We start from the raw sequence: 25,405 nt of genomic DNA on the forward strand, positions 1-25,405 counted from the left end.
GGTGAGCAATTTCATTGTGCATCACTTATTTTGTATATTCTATTATTATTTTTATTTTATTTTATTTCAATTATTAAACTGTTTTTATCTCAACCCACGAGTTTTCTCACTTTTACTCTTCCAATTCTCTCCCCCATCCCACCGTGGGGCGGGAGTGAGTGAGCAGCTGTGTGGTGCTCAGTTGCCGACTGAGGTTAAACCACGACAAGCTGATAACTGCTTCAGTCAAGTCATAAGACGAGTACAATCCTTATTAGAACTATAGTAGGCAACAACTGGTAATGATCATTCTGTTCACTTGTTCTGTGCAATATGGTGCCCTGGAGAGAAACCCAACGCAGCCTAGTATGGCAGCAAAGAGCCCCAGAAGACCAAATGGTCCTGGCAAGATGCATTAGCCCACTTGCAGCTCCATAAAAGAGACAGTTGGAACCAACTGTGGACTCAAGAACAAGGGAATGATCTGTGCTCCATGGGACAATGTCATGACACTAAAAGCTGCAGTAATCCACGGGTCTTAGTTATCACCCAGACACCTCCAGACTAATTGGCAATCTATTAATGGGACAGCCCTGCTTCTCACAAATACAGTTACCATGCTTTCTATTGCAGAATGGCCAACGTTAATATATTATTTCTTAGCAAATCTAATTTTTTTTTAGCTGCCTTCTCAGAAAGGCTTAAATTGATATGGACTTTATTTATTCTTTAATTGAAGCTTAGAAATCAAGGTGCAAATGCTGTTATTAAGGGAGAATCAGTGCAAATCTATGGAATATATCAGGGGGATATATACCTTCATATATCAGCATGGAGGTATCAGGTAGACAACATAAGTAAGAGAGAGAAGCATTAGACTTCCAGTCCGTTCCGTTGCTCCTGCTTTGTCTAACCATTTTAGCCAAAGTTTCCCTATAAAAGGGTTGATGTTTTCTTCCAGAAGTTACAAGAACACAGCACTTTAAGCAGGAACACAAGATTATAGGTGACAAGCTGAAAGGACTGATTATTGTCCTTTCTTCAAGAAATCAGCGAATAATAATATAAACACATTATCTGACCCTAGGAGAATCAGTCTAGTCCATTAGTTAGGGAAGACTACCTCTCTCTCCCCCAGTTTTTTTTTTTAAATCTATACACACCCTTCCTATCCCATAATAAGTAAAATTTGCAGCATATAAGGATAAAAAATGTAATTATTGGTTTTGTTCCATATAATTTCTTTCCAAGAGGAATAAATTATTATTTTTTTGAATTTCAACTAAGAATTCAGAATAAAGGATCTCAAATTTACTACAGCAGTCTTCAGATCTGTTTTTCCAGTTACAGAATATAGAGCTAAAACTAAATGCCAATGATATGTATGTACCATAGGGCATACTGTTTCCTTACGTATAATGATCCTTAGACACATGATCCAATTTCTGTAGCAAATTCACATATACCCTCAGGCCCCTTGCTGACATTGTAAAGTAGTATAAAACTACTGCTATGTTCAATTTAAAAATAAAGGGATAAAACTTAGTGGTAGAAGAAAATTTCTGGCTATTTCTGGAAGCTAGAGAGGATCTAGTGTTTATGAAAATGTCTGATGAAGGTACCAGCCAATCCTAACTCAAAATCTGACAATTATGTGTTTTATAATGAAATTCCAAATATCTCATAAAATGGTTACTGGCTGAAAATAAACTTGATAAAAGTTATGATTTGAGGGAGGGGATAATGTATGAATGACAGCAGAATTTGAGCTGAACTTAATAAAAATCTGAAATCCTAGGAGTGATTTTGATTTAAATATTTGTGCAAATATTGGTACAATAAAATGGTAACCCAGCTGTATTTAACATGAAGGCACTGTCTGAATCTAACCTATGCTTCTAGCAAGAGCAGAATTGTCTTTGGTTCTGAGGAAAGTAAATAAGGACTAAAACCAAAATGTTGCATTTCTGAGAGAAAAAAAAAATCCTTCAACCTTCTGAATTCTTTAGCAAGTGGCATTATTCTACTACAATGAAATAAATTGAAAAAAAAAGAAAATACATTATCCCCCAAAATGCTGGCCTGGTGCCACCCCAACTCTTCCTGTGCAACCTTGAGCAGGTCACTGAACTTTTTTCATAATCTTCAAATAGAGGATTAAAATCCCACCTGCGTCCCGCTTCCTTTATCTCCTGTTTACAGTCTAAATAAACTTTTCCGAGGAGAGTCTACACCTTCTTGGCTCATCTCAAACAGGGACTATCCCTCAGTGCAGCCTCTAGGCATACTCAGCATAAATGATAGATAACCAACAAAAGCAGCTCCCTGCCTTTTCCTGGCTGCGTTCACAATCGTAACCAGTCTTCAGGAGTGAGAGATGATGGGCAAACATTTCCACCATGCACAAAGGTTGTGCTGTGTGAGTGTTTGTGTGTGTGCAAAGACGGGAACTAAACTCTTGCACAGCATTCCTGTAAGCAAATACACCCAGGCGGATGCTTTCTCCACCTGTACTGGCAAACCAGTTTCGGTGTGTTGGCAGTCCGGAGCCTGAAGGCTGGAGCATGGCTGAGATAACAAGTCTTGCCGAAAAGCAGGGTGTGCTCGTTTAAGCCTGGTGCCGTGCTTCTGCAACCTCATAATTCATACCAGCAACTGGCTTGATTTTCAGCCCAGAGACTGAAATAAAAAATCCTACAAATCTTTTTGATTTAAGTAATGTGTAGGTTTTACTACAATATAATAGAAACCCAGTCTGTCCTTCAGCGTGCCACCAGCCTTCAGCCCACAGCTGCCGGCACGAGGTTTTGGAGGGTGACCTGAAATTGTGTTAGTTACCCACACAGTCCAGTGTTCACTCCTTTGAATTTTTGCAGTGCTTTTGGCATAGAAAAGAGCCACCTATCTTTCCAAGTGAAAGTTGATCTCTAGCGTGCTCCTGCCTAAATGGCAGAATGCAAAAGAAGCAGAGGAGCAGCAGAAAAAGCCTGCACACGTGGATTCAGCTCACTCCCTCCGGATCGGTGAAGTGTCTCAGTCACTTTTCTGATTCCCACGTCCAGGACCCACTAGCATGAAGTCCTAGTCCTTGTCCTCCAGACGGTTGCATGAGAAAGCAAAAAGGACAAAGGAAATTCCTCCTTTGTATACCAGGAGTCCAGAGATGGTTTAGGAGGTAGAAATGCCTACTGCAATGCAGTCAAAAATTTCAGATCACATCCAGGAGGCCTTAAGGTCACACCAGCGTGACTTGCAGGTGTGCTACCAGAGGACTTTGAGCTTTATTTTACTTCCAGAACAGAGACTGGAGCCCAAATTGTCAGGGAATAATTCAGATTTCAGAAAATACTTCTGAATTTCAGAATGTATTATTGTCTGAAATGACCGTGTTCTTCCATATCCTGTTAATGACATGACCTTGCTGAGACCCAGGACACAACCAGCACAGCTACAGAACTGTCATTAAGACATTTACATTTATTGTCCTTCACTACTGCTTTAGTTACTTATGGATTTTTTTAAAAGCAACAGCCATCTTAATGAAATGTCAATGTATTAAAGAGTCTGCATAATAATAATAATTGAATTTGAAACACAAGCAACTGGTAACAATATCAGTAAAAATATTAGTGGAGCAGCTCTTTATCATACACAGCGTCTCTTTACCCCTCTCCCTATCTTTCATTTATGACTAATTTCTATTTTTGAAGTTGCAAGTCAGAAACAGACAGCATACTGCACTATATAATTAGGAATGGAAAAGTCCCTGCAGCCTTTAAACTGTTAGAAAAAAATATATTTAGAAGCTCGATTACGTTCCTATTCACAGTTTCAATAGAGGACACATTAGCATTTGCTTTTTTTTTTTTTAAAGGTCTTAAACTCAGCTGTAAGACTTCACTCCAGGCACAAACTTGGCTAAAAAGCAGTTTATCTGTTGTTTAAAATACTTTGGATCATTTCTGCATTCTAGCCTAGTTCTGAGAACTTCCTGGGGCAAGGCTGGGGCTCTCCTTCAGTTAACACTTTCTGTCACACTGAACAGATCCTTTTACCCTTTTAGGCAGTGTGCCTTTATCACAGGGTGTCTGTTTGTTTGGCAGTGTTTATATACACCTCTTGGTTGAAAATACCCACCAAGCTAACATCTAGAATCCAAGAGAGTCTGTCGCCAAAGACAGCTCATATTATATCAATATTTAGAAGCGATTACGTTCCTATTCACAGTTTCAATAGAGGACACATTAGCATTTGCTTTTTTTTTTTTTTAAGGGTTTAAAATCAGCCGTAAACACTCACTCCAGGCACAAACTTGGCTAAAAAGCAGTTTATCTGTTGTTTAAAATACTTTGGATCATTTCTGCATTCTAGCCTAGTTCTGAGAACTTCCTGGGGCAAGGCTGGGGCTCTCCTTCAGTTAACACTTTCTGTCACACTGAACAGATCCTTTTACCCTTTTAGGCAGTGTGCCTTTATCACAGGGTGTCTGTTTGTTTGGCAGTGTTTATATACACCTCTTGGTTGAAAATACCCACCAAGCTAACATCTAGAATCCAAGAGAGTCTGTCGCCAAAGACAGCTCATATTATATCAAATTGGCACAGTGAAATCCCATGCAGAAATATCCAAGCCAGCTCAGACACTCTCAGACAGAGTAGATCTAGCATGGAAATCCACCTGGATCGATGTTTTCCGTATGTCTACAGCCAATTACCATAGGTAAAAGGCCATATTAATGCAGCTCTGCAATGTTGAGCTCCATTAGTACTAGCTTGAGTCCCTGCACAACCTGCCGTGCAGTGAGTGATTTCAAAAGGGGGCCCATTAATGGTTACCAACAGGAATAAAAATAGAAAAGAGAAAAGAACAGTCACAACACTGTAGTGCGAAAACCTCTCCCATAGATTAAAACCAGAGACCTTGGACCCCTGGCAGCAGGATTGCTGCAGAGACACACAACTAGGCAGCAAGGCAAGACAACCATCAACCAGGCTTGCACAGGAGCCACCCAGCTGAACCTCACTGGCCGCATCCCCCCCGAGGGCCGGGCGGCTCACCCAGAAATCAAGCCCTTTGCCTAAAGGAAACAGTGCTGCCCCTATTGCTTGAATGATCACGCTGTAGGGAAGATCGGAGCTAAAATGTGTGGAGTAAGGTGTTCGCTCGCAGAAAAGATAAAAGCTGTATGAAGCCATAATCCAGACCAGGATTATGGCTAATCATCTAGCCTGCTGTTTCTCTCCAACAGTGGCCTTTACCAGATGGTAAAGGAGAAGCATTAACACAATATTTATCCAGAATACATTTTCAGCTGCTGACGACTCTGGACTTCTCTGAGTCAGAGATACTTTTTTTTTTTTTTTCATTTCATAACCCTGGATAGATTCTTCTTCCACAAATTTGTTTAACCGCTTTCAAAACCCACATAAACTTTTAACATCCACAGCGTTCTCTGTCAATGAATTCCACGGCTTTGCTACCAGTTAAATAAATACCTCCTTGTGGATATTTCAACCTGCTGCTTATTAGTTTCATTTGACGTCCCCAAATCCTTTCATTAGAAGAGATAGCAAACATTGCTCCCTGGTCATTCTGTTTCTATCCTGTAGTTAAGAAACAGGACATAATCTCTGACATCTCATAACTGATTTTTCATCATAAGAAATAAGGCCCTGCTTGACACACTCTTCAAGCCAAAGGCATATAGCTGAACTACTGGTAACACTAATTTAATTTCAGAGATGGAAATACCACCACCCATCTTTCTTTCTATCTGAATGCCTCTTGGCTGTAACACCCACAGATTTATAACTGAACTCTGAAAAAAATGCAGTTCAGGTCAAAGTTGTTTTTATTGTTTTTTCTTGACAAAAATGACATTGTTTTATGCTGAATAAATTTTCCAGTCAAGACAAAAATAAATGTCATTCTAATATGCTTTGAATTAAAATAAAATTGAATGAAATGAAATAAAAGGTTAGACAGTCAGGGAAACAAAAATCAAAACAACAGTCTGCTGTCTTATTATCCAACATAATCTCCCAGAAAAACATTTTAACTACCTCTGCGTCCATCACTGAAACTGTTGCACTTTGTATAATGTAATGCTCTTCTTAAATTGCAGTCAAAATCTCCTATTATTCAGGAAAGCATCCTCAATCACAAGACTAGAAAGAAATTTTGCCTCTTCCTTTGACTTGATGAAATCTTTAAATATATTACAGAAATTGTAACAATAGAAACTAATGCAGGTGCGTGCAAGATCGCTGCTGAGCAGTGCCCAGGACATCCATAGGGAGGAGACCCTGGTCCACAACCTCTACCTGACTCTCAAAACAGCACGCTCACTAAGGTCGCTCTGACCCAACTAACATCTACTTGTCTCTGAGGAAGTGAAATAGCTTTGGAAGGAAAAAATAAAATACTTTGATTTCATAGCCAGTTTAATGGTCTGATTATTCCTCTGGAAGATGTGGGCTCATGTTCCCCAGAGAGAGAAGGATGGTGAATGCAGGTTCCCCTTCAGAGGTGAGCTGAAAGGTGATTTTGCCACTACTTTTATGAATGAAGGAAGCCCTGATTTACTCTTTTCCCTTTGCCACTGAAAAGCAATTTGGACCTCATTTTGTATCAAAAAATGTTTGCTTAGCTTTAGCATAGTATTCCGAAGTCTTTTTAGACCTGAAATTTGTAGATAGCAATTTTTTATGCAGTGATGCAGCCAGCATTCCATTGAGAAATGCTCACCGGGCAAGGGAGACTTAAAAAATAGCTTATTTAAACAATTACAAGTCAAATAAAGAAACTGTATAATTTAAATAAAATTACCACATATATTGAAAACATTCAAAAATTTACTACTGCCAAATCCACAAAGCATTTATATTTTAAATTATTGATTTCCAAAAAAAACCTTGGTAAGCAGTTAATCTGAGGCAACTCTTAGCTGTAGGAGTGAATTTGTTACTAAAATTTCAAAACTAATACTAATTTCAAAATCAATAACTTGACCTTATTATTATAATTATTTGAAGCTATGTAAAACTGAAGTTTCATAAAATATATGAATGCTCACTGCATGGTATTGACTTGGTATTACTTAAAATTTACTCATGATGACCTCAAGCAACCTTATGGTCAATAATATCCAGGAGCTAAAAACAGTGGTAAGTTCCACATCAACTCCAAATATCATTCTCTACATCCTCACCTTAGGGAAAAAAAAACCATTCAGTTAAAATTTCTCACATATCTACTCGAAGGCTGAGCCAACAACCCCACTACAAAAAAGTGGCAGTCTTTTTGTGTCTGATCAAATTCATAGAGGTTAAGGGTGCTTCACTGATAAACCCAATGCAGAGTGAGGAGAGAAGCAAAACCCCAGTTGGTTTAATGCCTCCCAGAAGAGCCTCACCTTCTTACACACACTTTGAGAAAGGGAAGTAGTTGTTAGCTGATGGTAGCTCATCTCACAGGGTGTAGCTGTACGGGATTGAGGGAGGAGTAGCTAACACCCATTCAATTTGCACACAGGCAGACTCAAGCATAAACTTTTAGAAAAGTCAAGTCTAAGTACATCTGTAACAGGAGGACCTCTCCTTTTTTTCCCTTTTCTTTTTTTCTTCATCACAAACATCCTGAAAGCAGAATGATACCCTGTCGCTGTATGATGCTTTTGGTGGTACAGCTGTTCTAAATCATTTATAATGAAATGATATTCTGTGACATCAACCCTTCAGTTACTGCTTGGTTAGCATAAGTCAAGGCAAATTAACTCTCTTTTGGTAGGTAAGCCACACCTGTAACAATCTTGTACAGAGTTTATGATCTTTCACTTCGCACATTATTCCTTTTAAAATGCTCCCTGTATAAGATAGACTCCTCTCCCCCCAGCATAAGTCACATCGTCTTCAAGCAGAGTTAGGGACTGTGATACACAAACGTATGTCAAGGTAAAGCTGCTGGGTTGGGGATGAGCCCTTCCCTTTGCCAGACACACCAGTATAAAACACAAATCAAAACACTTCTCCACCCATGAAAGACCATTTTGTACTTATCAGACCTGAGATTCCTACCTTAACTTACTGGAAATCAAGTACGACTTTACTAAAAACAAGAGATTTAAAATAGTGTAGAACAGACACAAATGTGAGGTCATTCAGGCCAGCAGCCCTGCCAGATAAAGTCCACCGCCAGTGGCCAAACGCCCGGTTAGCCATCGATCAGCCGGTAGGCCCGACAAGCCCATGTTTTTGTTTAAATGTTTGTGTTTGATTGCGAGCTCATGACGGCGAGGGGACGGCAGAGGAAGCAGACAGCCAACTCTAGGCAGGAGAGGGCAGGAAGGGGAGGGGGTGAGTGTAGGCAGGAGAGGGCAGGAAGGGGAGGGGGAACGCAGAGGGTGGGCAGCAGGGTGGGCAGGACGCTGGGGCTGGCAGGCGCTCCAGAAGCCTTCCCTGAAATGGGCTCTCAAATGTGTCAAATTTTCTTTATTAAACTCTTTTGCGAGATCTATAGGAACTACTATTTCCTTTTTCTATTCCCCCCTCCCAAAATTAAGTTGCTTCTCCCACCCTGCATTTCTTTTCCCTCTGCATTTCTTATCCAGCTCGATCCTCAGCTTTGGTATCCTTTGCTCTTACCACATTTTTCCATTCCTCCGTCCGTTCTCTAACTCCCCAGTTATCCTCAGTCTCTCTGCGTCTCGTCTCCTGCCACTGCCATGTACGATGCTTTCCTTCTGAAACTACTCCCACTAGCAACCGAGCACTGAAACTCCCAGCGCATCCAGCCTCTGTCGGCAGCTCGACTTGATCTGGGCGGCTCTGGCAGCCGGCGGAGGCAGCAGCCTCTAATGGTGGCCAGAAGGAAAACTTCTGCTCACAGAACAAGTATTCATGTCTGCCCTTCAAAGCCAGAGGCCAAAGTGGGACAGCGGAGAGGCGAAGAATGAGACAAACAAGGTGTAGGTAGCTGTGGGGTGTTGTGAGAGGAAGGTGTTGGGATAAAGAAAGGGGAAAGAAAAGCAAAACCCTGTAAAGTCTGAGATGAATGAACGCACCAGGAAGCTGCAAAGCTCCTCCCAGCTCCAGGGCTGCTCTGCAGGTAGAGGAAGATGCCCCAGGCCAGGCTCTATAGGTGTGGTAGAGGGCAGGGACGGCTTCACAGCCCTGACTTACCCTCCGAGCCCTCCGGTTTAGTTGGCTCCAGCACCATGCGGGGGCTTCGAGCCCCAGAGCCCGGAGGAAAGGCAGCTGCCTCGGCCCGGCCTCAGCGAGTCCAGTCCGGGGAAGGACAAGGCGCTTCCTTGGGACTGAGATACGCTTTGCCTGTGAAGTACGCCAAACTACTCGGTTGTTCCTCACCCGTGGCTAAAATCCTCCCAACTGACACTAGCACTGTCTGAAGCATATTCAGGTTTGTGCAGGAAAACCAGTTACAACAGATAACCCAGAAGGCAATTCCAGATTCAGTATTTTTACAAGCACTTTTCATCTGGGGCTTTCAAAGTGCTTTGCAAATATGAACTCGTTTAAGCTTCACAACAACCCCCGTGAGGCAAAGATAATGATCACTATACCCATTTTACAAATGGGGAAACTTTAGCACAAAAGAAGAGAAGTGTTGCCACAGATCAGGCATAGCAAGTTGAGCACAAAACTAAGCAGTGCTGCCTCCCAGGCACTTGCACTAACAAGCAGAAAACCCTCCCTTCCCCTCTGGTTTGATTGAGAATAGCTATTCCAAACAAAGGTGTAGTGTTAAAAAAAATGAAGGAGGAGAAAACATGTAGTTCAAGTTCAGTAAGAAACTTCAGCAGCTTCAGAGCATCAGTACCATTAAGCTACGCATTTAACATCGAGTTAGCTGCACCTTTGAGTAGAATGCAAATAGGTAAGTAGAAGCAAAAAAAGCTTGCTTTTTGTAATGGTATGATTCAAAGCAACATGCAGAATGGCACGATGTAAGCAACACATCCAAACAAAGTACTCGGACATCTTGCAAGGCTGATACTAAAAATCACATGCCATGGGAAAATAAATTTAAAACCCCTGCTCTAACATCTGCAGTAAAAGTCGATTAAGGAATGTGACAACGGTGATGAGGTACTGTCAGGAAATACGGTCTGGCTAAAGTCTGAAAGTCCAAAGTGTTTATTCAAACCACAGCCAAGAGTTTTGACAGCGTATGAACGGACTGTCTCACTGTGTATTAGTGGTTTTGGCTGTCAGAAGCAAAAAGTTGACCAAGCTTTTTCTTAAAAGTTTTAGAATCAGATCTTTGCTGGTTATAAGGAACTTAACTTTTTTACTATAGTTTAAGTCCGTTTCTTTTTCATCCAAAATCTTATTTTCAGGTTCGGTGGGAATTGAAAGAAACGAAGAATTCAGCAGTACCCCAGAGGGTTACACCTGTCGAGTTCAGGAACAGATGTGAAATATTTTTTCCTTGACTAACACTAGACTCCATAGAGAGCTGATGATTTCTCAGGTATGTAACCACAGAAGGATTCTTACTCCAGATAAATTATCACTGAGCTATTTAAATTCATAACTGCAGTAGCAGTGCAAACATGTTGATGAAATAATCACTTGGATTTGGCTGCATGCTGCTGTTCTGCTGCTGCAGCACTCTGGGGCGTTTGCAATTTCAGGCAGGATGGGTACTAAAGGAACTCTTGGGAGAGAGCCCTGTTAACCAGTTCAGTACCATTGCATGAAATAACTAGTGCAATGGGCATTATATAACTGCAGAGTAGCTAAAGTCTTAATAACACGCTACTTTGCTTAAGTGTTATTCGCAAGCAGTGGTTTCAATTAGTGGCAAACAGCTCAGAAACTTATAGGGGGAAGAAACTGATCCTTTGTGTTACAAAAGAAAACTTCTACAAAAAATGTCCATCACTGTCATTTACTGTCTATAAAGGGGCCCCTAAAATTCACCAGTTTCAAATACCACAAGCCAGAGAAGTATTTTTTTCTCCCCATTAAATTCTATTCCATTTACCTGAGAATTCAGCGGTTAAAACACGATTTCCTTTTCCTTTCTTGCACTGCTTAAGATAACTTTTACAGCCTACCAAATGATTTTCAAAGTAGGAAAAGCAGAAATACAATCAAATTCAGAGACATGCTGGGGCTCTGCAATACCAAATAAGGAATGTAAACTTCACATAGGAAAAAAGAGAAAAAGAAGGATTCAGCTAAAGAGAAGTGAAGTGGTGAAAGCATCAGAAAAGATAATTACATGGTAACATATTCCATTGATGAAAATAAGTTGATAATTTCAAACTTGAGTCATAGTAAGCCATCTTCAACTTTAAAAATAATGTATGAAAATCGGATTTTGATTTTGTGACCTGCCTTTTTCGTGTAGATCCGCTGTGGTAATTCTATCTTTTTTTTATTCCACAGTAGCTCAAAAATGATATGCACAGATACACAGACAAACAGAGTTAATAAGATCAAACTTCCTAACACAAACCAGGACAGAGTGAGCAGTCAATAATTCGTGATCTAATTTATGACTGTCTGCAAAGCAAGCATGTTTTGCCTAATGGGGTGAATGTCTCTTATTAACTTACTACTAAATTATGTACTGAACTAATAGCATTGTCAGAGGCCTGTAAACAGTGCAGATATGAATCAGTGTTTTGTGGCAGCACTATAATTATAATAACATCCTGAACAAGCTTTATGCCATTGCAGTGCACATAGACCTGGTACTGATAGGCTTAATACAAGATCAAAAGTTAACAAACAGGGACTTAGGCAGTGAATCACAAAGCAGACACACTTCTGTTTTGATATATAATGATGGTGAAATAAAGCCAGTTGCCTAAGCTGGATTAGAGACACATGACACACTTGTAAAGAACATGATCTCTTCTGGGAATAGCTCTTCACATTAATCTGAAAAAGCCCCTGTTTTTTTCCTGTTATCACTCTCAATTCACTTCTTCTTAGTAAGCAATCTAGAGCTACAAACAGATACCACCAGGCAACAACTATATGCCTGCTGCTGCTGGAGGGATTTAGGTTTCAGACTTTTCATCAGAGGCAAAGCACTGTCAGCACAGCCCATGGGGCAAAGACTGAAAGGGGTGCTTTATCCAGCCAACTCGCAAGTGGGGACTCGCTTCTGTTTCCTCTCCTCCATTTCTTCTTTCATTCGAGTTTCTCAGGTAAACTGCACACAATAGTTATACCAGTGTGTTTCTTAATTCCAGTTTTAAAGCTTTGAATGAATAGCATGAAATTGTAATATTTCCCCTCTGGTTCATCGTTAGTGAAACACAGAAATATTTTAAAAAATCTGATCAGAATGCAATGTTTACCTTTAAATTCATTTTTCTTAGTTTTATTTTTTATTAACAAAATATGCATGAGAAAAGAGTCTTATCTCCAGAGTTCCTCTCTTGCTACATATACCTAGCTAAATTTATAATCCTTTGACACATCAGTGGGCTAGTTGATAACTGAAGGGGACACAAATCTAATTTGTTTAAAACCTTTGCTGGTAGGCATTTAACTGAAGCCTGTAAGGCACAGAAATAAGAGAGAAGGAATCACTATTCTATTCCAGGCTTTCTCCCTGATTTAATAGATGACTGAGGGCAAGTTATTTCGGTTCTTGTCTCCTCCCATTAGTATGTGTATTACGTTCCTTTGCTCACACCAAATCACTTTGAGAGCTGGGGGAAAAAAATCCAATGGGGCTAACTATTATGGTGATGGTAGAACAACACAGCATGCAGTTTCACAATCCTAAACCTCCTGACAATCAGTAATTACAGTAATATCAGGAAAGACACTTTACAAAGGAAAGATAAACACTGCACAGCCTTACTAGTTTTTAACCTATTCAGATAGCTGGGGTTACGTGTGCTGTTTCTGATCAGTCTGCCAAAGGCAATTCGCAATCGATCTACTTTTCTCAAAGTGTTTAAGTTCTCCTTACAAATATCCACACTCCTAAGGAAAAAAAAAAAATTATAGGTTCACAAATGGAAAGAGACTGGAAACCAGTTTCCTAGAAGAAAGAATGAATGAAACAGCTACAGGTCTGGGCAGCTTACCAGGGCAGTGTGCCTCCAGGCACAACCACTTTCTTCCCTTTGACTCACCCCTCCTATAAACCCTCTTTCCTCTTGAATACAGCTCAGGCTTAAATACCAAAATAACCTTCGGTACAACATTAACCCTTGAAATTCAAGCTCAAGGCCGTCCAAATCTATCTCACAGTCCTGCGAATAAACTCATTCATTTTCAGTCACATATACAGTAACTGATTTTTGAATCACAGGTTCAGTAAGATTCCTATGACCATGAGATTGGTATAAAACATAAGATTTTAATTCTTCTTCTATCCAAGACTCTTTTATTTGTTTTTTAAATCCCAAGACCTTTTAAAATTCACATTTTCCAACTTGCCTTCACAAAAAGGAAAAGCATATTTTCTGAAAGCAATAGATAAGGAACTCCTATGACCCACTCATTCCTGTAGACAGAGTTTTGAGAAAAATACCTCCACCAGAAGATCAGAATTGGACTGTGAGAAATTGTAAACAGAAAGAATGATTTTTGACTCAAAACAGCTTTGGTTTATGATCGCTGAAAATAAATTCATATGTTGGGAGTCTCTGCTCTTTTAAACTTGGTCACAATTGAAAGCTTTTCATTATTGATTTATTATTTTTTTTTCTCAATCAAGTTATACCACTACACTGTGTTTCTAGTTCCATAAGTTGATCACTCTTTTTTTCACAGAGTATGATGAATTTTTTAGATGTGTGTTGCCTTTTAGAAGCCAGAATTTAACTTATGATTGATGTGTCAATAGAAGGAACTGCTGAGATAGCCTATTGAAGTTCTTTGCTTTATCTAGGCAATTGAGCCAACCACTGTATTTTTGCTCTGATACAAACTCAAATAAAACAAAAAAAGGCACTGAGCCATAAATTACTGGAATTCTCTTTCTTCTAGAGAGTAAAAGAAGTCCAAATTCAGAGGTTCTTTATTAAAAAGTAGATGTTTGCCCATGGACAACTGACATTTGTGAGATAGAAGCAGAAGTTTTTAGGCATCAAAAGTCTTAAAAGATCAAACTGTTGAGAGAAATTCTCCTTCAACTCAGTGGGAATGGTTGCTACTTCTGGAGGTTTTATATTCTCTGTCTGTCACTGACTTGAAAATCAAATCTTCAAAGAAACATGGTATGCAGCATTCAGAAAAAACTTATTTTCACTTAGTCCCAAGTTTATTATATTCACATTTAGCTAATCAAATCCAAAATTAATTATTTTGGATTCCATGAAATTCTTTACTATATATTATTTACTATATATGAAATTATTTTATATATATTATATGGACATCATAAAAGATTCCACAGCTTTCTGTATTTTGCAAGATTAGGAGTTTGTGCCAGTGTACTTACCTAAAATGTCTTCTAAAATCTGAACTGTGCAGTGTATAAGTTCTTATACTAGTTCTAGAAGTCAGTGCATTTCAGGGAGGGTAGTACGTAAACACAGTAGTTATTAATATTTGAAAGTTCAAGAAGTCTTTCAAAACCGGGAATGTTTTATTAAAATGAACGTAGCCTAAAGTGGCTGATAACTTTTACTATTTTTTAAGTATTGATGTGGAGATATGGGTCATGAAGAGGTAGAAACCCACACTATGCATTGTCTAGAAGTCAGTGCATTTCAGGGAGGGTAGTACGTAAACACAGTAGTTATTAATATTTGAAAGTTCAAGAAGTCTTTCAAAACCGGGAATGTTTTATTAAAATGAACGTAGCCTAAAGTGGCTGATAACTTTTACTATTTTTTAAGTATTGATGTGGAGATATGGGTCATGAAGAGGTAGAAACCCACACTATGCATTGTACCTACTGTCAATAAAAGTACTGTTCTCCACTAAAGGAAAAAAACCAGGAACTTAATCACCTTTGTTCCAATCTCACACACAGGTTTTATATATAAGAATAATCTAAAGAATCAGAGAACAATTCAGGTTGGAAGGGACCTCTGGAGGTCATCTGGTCCAACCTCCTGCTCAAAGCAGGGCCAACTTGAAAGTTCAATCACATGACTCAGGACTTTGTCCAGACAAACTATGAATCCCTCTGAAGACAGAGATCCCATAACCTCATTGAACCACCAGTTACAGTGCCTTACTATCCTCATTAAAAAGATTTTTGTTTTCTTCAGACTCAATTGGAATTTCCCTTATTGCAACATGTGACTCTTGCCTCTAGTCCTTCCTCTGTGCATCCGTGCTGACCTCCATGCTAGCCTTCATTGCCGCCAGGGCACACTGCTGACTCAGGTGCAAATTACAGAATCACAGTATCATTTAGGTTGGAAAGCACCTCTTGAGTTCATCTTATCAAACCCTCCCTGCTGAAGCTGGGTTAGCTAGAGCAGGTTGTTCAGGAAGATGTCTGGTCAGGTTTTGAATATCTCCAAGGATGGACACTCCACAACCTTTCTGGGCAACCTGTGCCCAGAGTCAGTCACCCTCACAGTAAAAAAATGTTTCCTGATGTTCAGGTGGAATTTCATGTGTTTTAATTTGTGTCCATTTCCTCTTGCCCTGTCACTGGGCACTACTGATAAGAGTCTGGCTTCTTCATCTTCATTCCCTGCCATCAGGCATTTACACCTGATATTTATGTACCTATAACTATAAATTGTCCACTGGAGAGTTACTCCTTCCCAGGTGCAGGAGGTTGCATTTGCTTTTGTTGGACTTACACGAAGCTCCAGTTGACCTACTCCTCCGCTTGTCATACCATCTAGACCCGTAAAAAATTTGCAAGGGTCTGTAGCATTAAGTCCATCTCTCGCAGGTCACTTTCACAATCTCGCTATTTGAAGAACTTCACTCAGCTAAGTTAGATCAAAGGGACTTCATGTAAAATGCAGTAAAAGTGATTTTACAGGCTTTTATGATTTAAAAACAGGCAGTAGATTAAGAAGCCAGTTCAAACAGTCCACACTGCTATATAATATAGGGTATCTGCAGACAGAGTCTGAGGCAAAAATGGACATGAGAAAGTATATAGTTTTTCTGTCCATAAACACCAATCTCCCATTCTCAGGTAATTCAAAATTGGGCTTTTGCTAGGAACCTAGGTTATTGCTATTCTTGGCAGATGTTACTGCATGTTGTTGAGCTTTTGTTCCTATAGAGTGGCCTTAGCTGATAAACTCTCTGTTATGTAAAACTGATTATCATGTAAGGCAGTGGAGACTGCCCCAGGATAGCTCTTCTCTTCAGTGGCATATCAGTAATGATCACTGATAAATACATTTTCAGGTGTTCCTAAAACATAACAAGATCGTGTCTTCGCTAGCGTTGTAGCAAAGTGGAACCCACTTACCAGATAAAACAAGGAAAGGAGGAATCTTTGTAAAATCTATGTTGACAAATGAGAATAGGAAAAACGACCATGCCAAATACATGCCTATCAATTAGATCAATTACTTCAAAATGTGCTAACAAATACTACAAGAATATTATCTAAGTCTTAGTAATAAGACAACTATACTTGTACTACTAAACTTTTATTACAAAACACAAAGTTTGCCAGGTCTAATCTTAATACGGATTAATGAATTGCATTAGTATGCTATTTTTTGTGGGTTTAGAAGGTCTTTCTAAGACCTTTACAACACAGTAATTACTAAATAATCATGAGTTAAATTTACAGTAGATAATTAGTATAGCGATGAGTTATGAAATATTTGATTTCACACAAAGATAGGATGACAAAATACTGCAATGGCTTCTGTCTTCTTAATAGCTTAAACAATGAATTGCATTAGTATGCTATTTTTTGTGGGTTTAGAAGGTCTTTCTAAGACAATTACAACACAGTAATTACTAAATAATCATGAGTTAAATTTACAGTAGATAATTAGTATAGCGATGAGTTATGAAATATTTGATTTCACACAAAGATAGGATGACAAAATACTGCAATGGCTTCTGTCTTCTTAATAGCTTAAACTAAATTAAATTAATTAAAAACTCTACTAAAAAGATATTATTATTATTTTTTGCAAAGGATTCTTTCCTATTTGTAGAAAGGGAGATGCAGGTTTAAGACTCTCCTATGGTGTTCATAATGTCAAATTTGATAGCATGATTTCCAGATACTGCTGTTTCCCAATGTTCTGTTTTGCATGAAGCTCATCTGGCCCAATGCAGACATTTACAGTACAAATCACTACAGCTGAACTAGTTGAAGAAACTCCTTTTCATTTGAGTGACCAATGAAAATATAGGCCCTTTTATGATGTGATTCTTCTGTTCTATTTTAGGCATTGACTTTAGGATGAGATGAATCACAACCTAGAAATGCTTAGGTTTTTCTTCACTGACTGTTAGGAGACTCTAAGATGACTAGCTTAGGGGTAGATAGCTGCATTTTAGTCATAATGTTACGTGAGATTATTCCTACTCCTTTTGTCTGCAATCTTATTTAGACCGTAAATTCTTCAGGCACTGCCAACCACCATGACTCCTCATCACTATCACAGTAAAAATAAGAATCCTTTCCAAAATCAAATTACTAACCTAGTATAAGAAATATCCAAAACTTGGTCGAAAAACTGGCCAACTCCCCCTATTTTTAACTTTGAATTAAAGGAAAAGGCTTTGGGAAAAAAGTTATTGCTACCATCTGGTCATATTTAATGAATTTTAGTCCATCTGTTTTTGGCAAAGGCTCCCAGAGCTTAGATTCCATTGCTGAGATCACGAAAGCTTCACAATTTTATCCCAAGTCTTTCCAGCTAAACTGCCTTTTTGGAGCATCAGCAGGCTTCATTACTGACAGATGGGTTGCAGTCTCTGTGACAGACGGAAGCTTTTCTGTATTCAGTCCATAAAGAAAGAGAAGCACAAGCACTTCTGTGGTTCCTCTTGTTTAAGAGATGTGCTACCATGTATTTGAGAACCACAAGTGACCTGTGCGTCCATCTTAGGAGCTACAGCAATAAACTACTCTGGAGGTGACTGAGAATATAGAGCATAGCCGTCACATCTTCACAGAGCAAAAAATGTTTGGAAACAGAGGTTAGCACACCTCACTACAGCAGTCAAATAACAGGGAGCGTCCACAAATAGCTATGACTATTTAGCAATGGCTCTAGTTTGGGAACTCTTGATAGCCTTATAACACCAATGCATAGTTCTTCAGCCATGAACTTACAAAGACCAAGCAGAGAAGACTTTAATGCTGATATGCCTGTTTCCTCCTCCTGTCCCCATCTTGCCTTTTGTAGTAAATGAAATGACTGGTAGAAAGATGGAGGTGGTGCCAGCAAATGCCCTTTTATACAGGACTTAACTAACCCTATTCCATTGCTTTAAGCTACTTAAATCAGCTCTCCTACCTTTGCAGAAAGGAGACTCTAGTCATGTCATTTACTTCCCCCGACCCCGTGAAAGACCCAGTTCGCATTTGACTCCTAGAGAATAATTTATAATAATGATGCATTTTGTTTCCAAACATACATAATGAGTCAGTTTTTACCTGAGTCTTCCATCCTCTGCTGCAGCTCCTCCTGGTATAATCTTAGTAATGAATATCCCAGGATCATCCCCAATGTGTGGGTTATCTGTTCCTCCAGCAATACTGAACCCCAGGCCGGAATTCCCCTGGAAAAATAAAAAAAAGTAAATGCATCACCAGATGCTAGATTTCTACAGAATTTATTTGCAGTGCAGGAGCAAAGTATCCTTGCTTCTTAACGAAAGCGCTTTATTTGGCAACTCCATACTTGAAGGCAGGTGACTCAGTCAGAAAAAATTGTCAGTTAAAGAACAGAGGCTGTGAACACAAAGATTTCCCAGAGTTAATGGCAGCGTTAATGGATGCTCCTACAGAAACAGGATTTCACCTAAATTTAATTGTTTTCAAAAGCAGCCACATAAATTAGCATCTGAACTCCAATATGAATTTATCCAAGTCAATGAGAACTAGAGGCTAAAAACACTTCAGAGCTTTGAAAAAAGACTTTAAAACCCACCGTCATTTACACATAGAAACAGTGAGTAACATTTAGCCCTGAAGTATTTTAGTACACCATTTTCTGTTGAAAAGTGATCATTGCTCAGATTCACATAAGTAAATGCAATCACCAGATCTAGATTTCTACAGAATTTATTTGCAGTGCAGGAGCAAAGTATCCTTGCTTCTTAACGAAAGCGCTTTATTTGGCAACTCCATACTTGAAGGCAGGTGACTCAGTCAGAAAAAATTGTCAGTTAAAGAACAGAGGCTGTGAACACAAAGATTTCCCAGAGTTAATGGCAGCGTTAATGGATGCTCCTACAGAAACAGGATTTCACCTAAATTTAATTGTTTTCAAAAGCAGCCACATAAATTAGCATCTGAACTCCAATATGAATTTATCCAAGTCAATGAGAACTAGAGGCTAAAAACACTTCAGAGCTTTGAAAAAAGACTTTAAAACCCACCGTCATTTACACATAGAAACAGTGAGTAACATTTAGCCCTGAAGTATTTTAGTACACCATTTTCTGTTGAAAAGTGATCATTGCTCAGATTCACATGCTTTAAAAAAAAATAAAAATCCACAAAACAAAACTATTTCTTGCATCTTACTGATTTGCTAGAATGAAATATTTGAAAGACACATTATGAGGGTCTACTCAATAATCCTTATTGCTTTTACTACTTGTGCGAATATCGTGAAAGTTAAATAGGTATGTACACACATACAAACACTTGCAACTTAACTCACTGTTTTTCACATACAGTTCAAACCCACAATTCTAACCCTTTTTTGGAAGTATATATTAGTTATTATACTTTTCTGTATAAATTCACATTTATCAGAGACATTCTTTTGAATAAATTCAATGCAATACTCGATCCTTTAAGTCTCTCTCATCCCAAAGTATGTTTATAATTAGGTATTTAGGCTTATCACAGTGATACAAGACTATTGATATTGCAGAATATGTACACTGCTGCGAATGAAATATGTTCAGGGCACTAAAAATACTTTTCTCTTATTTCACTCAATTTCTCAGATTATTGGGAGTTTGTTTCCTTCACTCCTGCTTGTGGACAGGTATCTGGTTCGGTCCTAGTGAGAAGAGTTACTAATAAAAATAGCATCTCTCTACTTTTTTAAATTTAAATCAAATCTCATTTCTGCGTTTTTGAATTCTGCTTCAATTAGTAGGTCAGGCATGCAACACATTTTGTGTGTGAAAGCCTGCATGTTGCCTGCCTGCAGCACATCAAGTTCTTAATTCTGTTATCAGTATTCTACATTCACAAGCAATGCAGTTCTCATTACTCAAGAGATGTACATGCAATCTGCAGCTCTGCTATCAGCATATAATTGTGAATAAATTTTCAGTACTAAACTAATTTATAATCCAAGGAGAAGGATTTAGGGCTACACATATCTTAATGCTTCTCAGCTAGCTATAATACGAAAAACATTATAATACTGAAACACTCTGTTTATATTTTCACTAGAGTTAATAAACATCTCCAGGCCAGCATTATAAATCTTTGATTTAATCTCCCTTTCATCATCAGGATCATCTCAGATTCAGGTTATTTTCCCAATATTTTAACACATGCCTAATTATACAGTGCACTCTACACCAACATGCACTCTAAAAATACTTTAAGAATATTTTCCTGTAAGTTTTTCTATATGTCATATTGTTAATGAAGCTAATCTTCCAACACATCAGAATGAAAAAAATGTATACTTATACACACTTCATGAAGCCTGGAACAAAAGCCTTAAAACACTACTAAAAGCAAGGACAAATTTCTAGAAAGTTTGTGTAAGTAATACTTGATTTTTAAGACCCCCCCCCAAAAAAAAAAATTAAAATAAAATTGTTGGGTTTATTCTTAACTCCAAATAGATTTAAAAAATATGCAATAACCTGTGTTTCTGAATGGAGGTGGATTTCCAAATCCCCAAAACCTACTCCTGATAGGAAAAGAGGAAGAGCAGGGTAGCAAGGAGAAATCTGGACATAATTTTTAGTTGGTTAGGGAACACTAACAGCTATATCATAACAAAAAAGCGTGCCTGAAGAGCTTTAAAAACTGTCAAAGCTTGCCCATTATGTGGGGTGTGCTTAGCTGTTACAGTTCTTCACATAAAGTTCATTAGATTTCTCAGCAGGAAATGATTTCTGAAAAGGTTTCACACTTTCCCTGCACTCTTTTCCTCCTACCATACTTTTTTCCGTTAACTTTTTAGAGCTAAAAAATATAGCAATGCTGACTGTAAGCAGTGACGTGGTAAAACTGCTACAAACTTCTCAGAAGAATCTGTGCTAGCCTTTGACATTTATCCATAAATGTGCATCTGCTATACTGCAAGGCTATTCCGATTCTGCCCCTTAGGAATAACCTTTTAAAAGAACAGGGCAGCACTCGTCACTGGCATTTTTGTATCCAGAAGTTTTCAAGCAATTATTCTGGCTGCAGTCCTTGATCAACAGGATCTACAAGCAGTCACACACTAGCTGCCTCAGCAGCTAGGTGTATCCCTGCAAGGCTTTCCTGCACCAGAAACTGCACTGCAAAAACTAAGTGCAATTACACAATTTTTTTCACAGTGGTTCTTGAAGGGTCTGCATTGGCTACATGGAAAAATCTTCTGTCTTTGTCCTTCAGCTCACGGCCAACAAGGCTAAAAGCATGGCTACCATCACTCATGGGTCACTGGCCTTTTAAGAGCCTTGGGTTGAAAAATAATGTAATAGGAACGTTCTGGTTGAAAGCTACTGTACTTCAGTTCTGAGTAGCAATACTGATGTACAGATCCCTCCTCCCCCTCATGCTTTGTCCCATCTTACTAGTGTGTAGGTTCATCAGCATATGGTTGTTATATTAAAAACTCATCGTAGTTGACGAGCTGTAACTCCAAGTTCCCATTAAGTACTGTCTACCATCACAACACTTCCTGAACCTTTCTGCAGGGGTTAGCTCCCCACCCTTTACTTTTTGCATCTCCTTTGTCCCCATCCCAGAAAAAAACAGTGTGTTAATTATCTTCACAGCTTTTCTTGGCATATCTCTGTCTCCCTGTCATTTCATGTTAACCGATGAAAATGTCTGCCTTCCCTCAGCCCAAAACAGCAGCTGAACCATCACTTAGCCACTGCATTTTCCAAGGTGGAACATTCATGCTTTCTCTCATGCTGACTCTCATGGTTGGGAGTGGTTCCCCGTAAATATCTGTCAAGTTAATTCACTGCCCTCTTTCTATTCCAAGCCTTACTTCTCTTGGATGCTTACAAAGCAAGTTAACAATGAGCTCAGGGGCCTGGTGACAATGCAGATAAATGTTTAATAAGAACTAATAGCAGCTGATACAGAGGAGAAGAGGTGTAAAGCAATGGAAGTCTTCCTCCTTTGGGATATTCCATCGGTACTTTTTAATTGAGATTAAAAGCATATTTAGGCCCAAATATGCTTGCCAGCTTTGTTTCAGGATTCTTCGGTAGCAGAGATTTAGCCAAAAATCCCAAAACATACGTAGGGGGTAAAAAACTCTGAACAAGTCTCAGACCTACTAACTTTAATGGCATTGCTCAAATGTCATTATTTGCATGCCCAAATATATAAGGGTCCAGATCTAAATAATTTTATGTTCAATTCATTTTAGCTAAATTATCTCTTGACCTAAATCTTGCCATCTCTTTGTCCAGGTTCTGAATTGCTACTACTATAAAAACCTCATATAATGAGTTACTGACAATACAGGGAAGATTTGCACAAAATTACTCAGCAATAGATGCATGAATGTATTTTTTTAATTGTTAGTTTAGTTTCTTACTAGCATCCCCACCTTTTGTTGCAAGGCCTCAGCCATGCACACAGCCTGACAAAAGGCTTAGCATAGTACAACATGCCCAGTTTGCCTTAAAAAAAGGCTGCCTCAGTTTCCTCCTATTCATGCTGGGTATCTCATGCTTCTCAGGGATTTACCATCAAGCTCAAATTTCTCTCTTGATTCAGCTTTACTTTTCAAACAGAGAAACTTAGGTCAAGCTACCAAATCACAATAATTTCTCCCAGCCCAGCCCCAGAGGCCTCCTTCCTGTTCTCCTCTGAAGGGAAGGTCAGTACTTCTTCTTAAGGTTTACTACACAAGCCTGCCTCCTTTATGCCTTTCTCAGACGGGGCTTTGCACTTCCACAAGGGTCAGCTGAGTTCTTTATAGCTCAGCCTGAGCAGGGAAGAGGCCTGGCTGTAATTCTTCCGGCCCTGGAGGGGCAGACAACCTCCAACAGAGACACAGTATCACTTCACATGACTGGTGTTACACCTTCTCCAACACCGAAACACAACACTTAGGGTCAGAATAAGATGATGGATGATTCACATGCCAGGGAAAGAAAATAAAACTTGCAAGTTCTGGCCAGTTTGAATCTCCTCCCTCAAGACTTGTTATACTGCCAACGTGAAGATCACAAAAATAAAGTAAGAATCCCCAGCAGGTAATGGTTTTGGGTAGCCAGAAGGCCATGTGACCCATCCTTCTTCTTACTTAGCCTTCCATCTTGCATTCTTCTCCTTTTACACACCACTATGAGCAGCCATATAACAGGCTGCATCTTCATAGGTTGCAGCATTTTTATTTCGTCAGAGAGTAATCCTCAGAAGTGCTCCACACTGACTTCCGTGGAGACAGAGTGAAGTCGACACTGAGAACTTCTGAAGTTATTCTCCCATGACATTACAGCTGTCCATGGCTGATAGCCTTCCATACACGTCTACAAATGATTTCCTCCTTACTGTGTCTCATTTTTTTCTTTTTCCTGCTCAAGAGCTGCATTTCGCTTTAGAGCAGAGTTTGATTATGAATGATGTAAAGTCATTCAGTCTTTAACAAAATCACAGAAGAATATAAGCCCAAGAAGCAGAAATGAGATCAGAAATGCACATCTAGGGCAGACTGAGTTTTTCCCTATATAAAGACCAAGTGATTTGTATTTTACCACACTAAGTAAGCATACCACAATCACATAGAGGTTGTTTTCTGTTTTAATTTCTTTTTTTTTTTTCATTCTAATCAATAATGTGACAGCAGAACTCAGTGTTTTACACCGGCTTCTCACAGACTCTTTTTAAATGACTTAATTACTTCAGTGCTCCTAAAAGAATTTCTGATAATCTTCTGAAGTGACATGATTTTGAAGCTCTCTGGCATTTAGGTTAGAAAAATAATAGACATGAATTGCACAGAGTTCACTTAACTATTGCTGCAACCTCACCCTGTCATGGCAGCGTACCAGGAAGCCTGTTTCACAGAGTCCATCAGTCAGCAAAAAGTCCAAGAGAGAATGAGGAACTGTACAGCAGAATAGTTTCCAGAGGCTGAAAGATGTTTCAGGTGACAACACATACTCCCACAGCCTCTATTACCGAAATGATCTTTGTGTTTCTATTTTTTTTACTTACAGGTTTAAGGGAGCCATTTTGCTCAGCTGTTAAGGAATATAAGTTAATGTTAATAAAGCTGTAATGTGCTGAACTATGCAAATAGTAAATAAATAGTAATATGTAAATAACAGAATTGACACAAGTCAAGCCTACAAAGCTTTCCACTGTTTTCAAGGGTTTTGCCCAAGTAAGGACATTAAGTTTCCATCATGTAAGATTGTTTTCCTGCTCCACAGAAAACCTAAATCCAAACACAGTATCACAGAAATATATGAAGACTCTTCTGTTAGGCCCTAAGAAATGCTGCTTATCAGTAAATACAGGGGAAGTTAAGAGTGGTCACAGCGTACGTGTTTGTGGATGAAGGATTCAAGTCCATTCATGAGATGACGGGAAAGAGAGTCAAAATTCTTGACCCTCGCTGCCTTTGTGAGCTCAAACTTGTTGCTCTTTCTTTGGGGAAAGTTTTATTGCTTGGGGAAGAGAGGAGAAAGGGAAAGGGCAGTAATAATATACATCTGCAAAGTGCTGCAAACTTTTGAACAAAAGTGATAGGGAAAAAATGGTTAATTAGATGATAAATAACTTAATCTGTGATTTGTATTCTTATAATAATGCTTCTTCTTCTGTTCCCCTATAAAATTTTGAGACTTTAAAGAAAATCTTCTCTTGCTAAACCACCTGTTCATAAAAAGCAGAATTTTATGTATTAAAGAAAACACAAACAGGAAACACTGCCTATGTTGATTATTCTTAATAGTGTACCTAAAATACTTACAATTTTATCTCAAGATGTTTGTTTTGTTTTTTTCCTGTAGGTTTCCTACCTCTACCATAATCCAAGAGGAAGCAGTCAATGACCTGCTACACCACCTGGACGCTCACAAGTCTATGGGGCCAGATGGGATCTACCCGAGAGTGCTGAGGGAGCTGGCGGAGGTGCTCGCCA

At 38.9% G+C, this 25,405-nt stretch overlaps 1 protein-coding gene across 4 annotated transcripts in view; it reads right to left on the reverse strand.

Annotated features, from left to right (window-relative positions):
• Positions 1-25,405, reverse strand: part of DLG2 (discs large MAGUK scaffold protein 2) — a 1,087,547-nt gene that overhangs the window by 347,678 nt on the left and 714,464 nt on the right. For all 4 annotated transcript variants that reach the window (XM_019472611.1, XM_019472613.1, XM_019472612.1 and 1 more), the window contains one exon: positions 18,532-18,656. In XM_019472611.1, coding sequence (XP_019328156.1) covers positions 18,532-18,656 — 125 coding nt within the window. The remainder of the gene's footprint in view (positions 1-18,531; positions 18,657-25,405) is intronic.

This window comes from Aptenodytes forsteri, unplaced genomic scaffold (assembly GCF_000699145.1).
Source record: "Aptenodytes forsteri isolate BGI_AS27 unplaced genomic scaffold, ASM69914v1 Scaffold180, whole genome shotgun sequence".
Lineage (NCBI taxonomy): Eukaryota > Metazoa > Chordata > Aves > Sphenisciformes > Spheniscidae > Aptenodytes > Aptenodytes forsteri.